This window comes from Trypanosoma theileri, assembly GCF_002087225.1.
Source record: "Trypanosoma theileri isolate Edinburgh chromosome Unknown TM35_Tth_65_V1, whole genome shotgun sequence".
NCBI classification, from domain to species: domain Eukaryota; phylum Euglenozoa; class Kinetoplastea; order Trypanosomatida; family Trypanosomatidae; genus Trypanosoma; species Trypanosoma theileri.
In genome coordinates, this window is record NW_021639907.1 from 60,072 (window position 1) to 60,436 (window position 365).

The window sequence follows — 365 nt, forward strand, 5'->3', positions numbered from 1 at the left end:
ACTCGTGCGAGTAACGTTTCTCGTGTGGTGGACCCTACAGTCATTGTAAAAGGGAACAAGATTTACGTTCTTGTGGCAAGATACAACAAGTCGACCAATAACTGGAATCAGCACCCCGATGGCAAGGATTGGGAGCCTGTGCTTTCTGTTGGTGAGGTTAAGAAGACAAACATCAATGGTAAGGTGAACGCAACGATTACATGGACCGATCCTGTCTCACTAAAATCTATTTTCCCCAAAGAGATTGAAGGAGGGCCATTAAAAGAATTCCTTGGCGGTGTAGGGGTTTCTATTGTAACAACGAACGGTACTCTTGTGTTCCCAGTCCAGGCAATGAGTTCAATTAGGAGGACCACTGCAATGCT

The 365-nt window shown here is 45.5% G+C and overlaps 1 protein-coding gene across 1 annotated transcript; it reads left to right on the forward strand.

Moving 5' to 3' along the window:
• Positions 1-24: 24 nt before the first annotated feature.
• On the forward strand, positions 25-363 carry TM35_000651290 (trans-sialidase-like protein; the record flags this gene model as incomplete). The annotated part of the gene is made up of 1 exon (XM_029031102.1): positions 25-363. A coding segment is annotated over one exon (339 nt), but the record flags the coding sequence as incomplete, so codon positions are not given.
• Between the last annotated feature and the right edge of the window lie 2 nt (positions 364-365).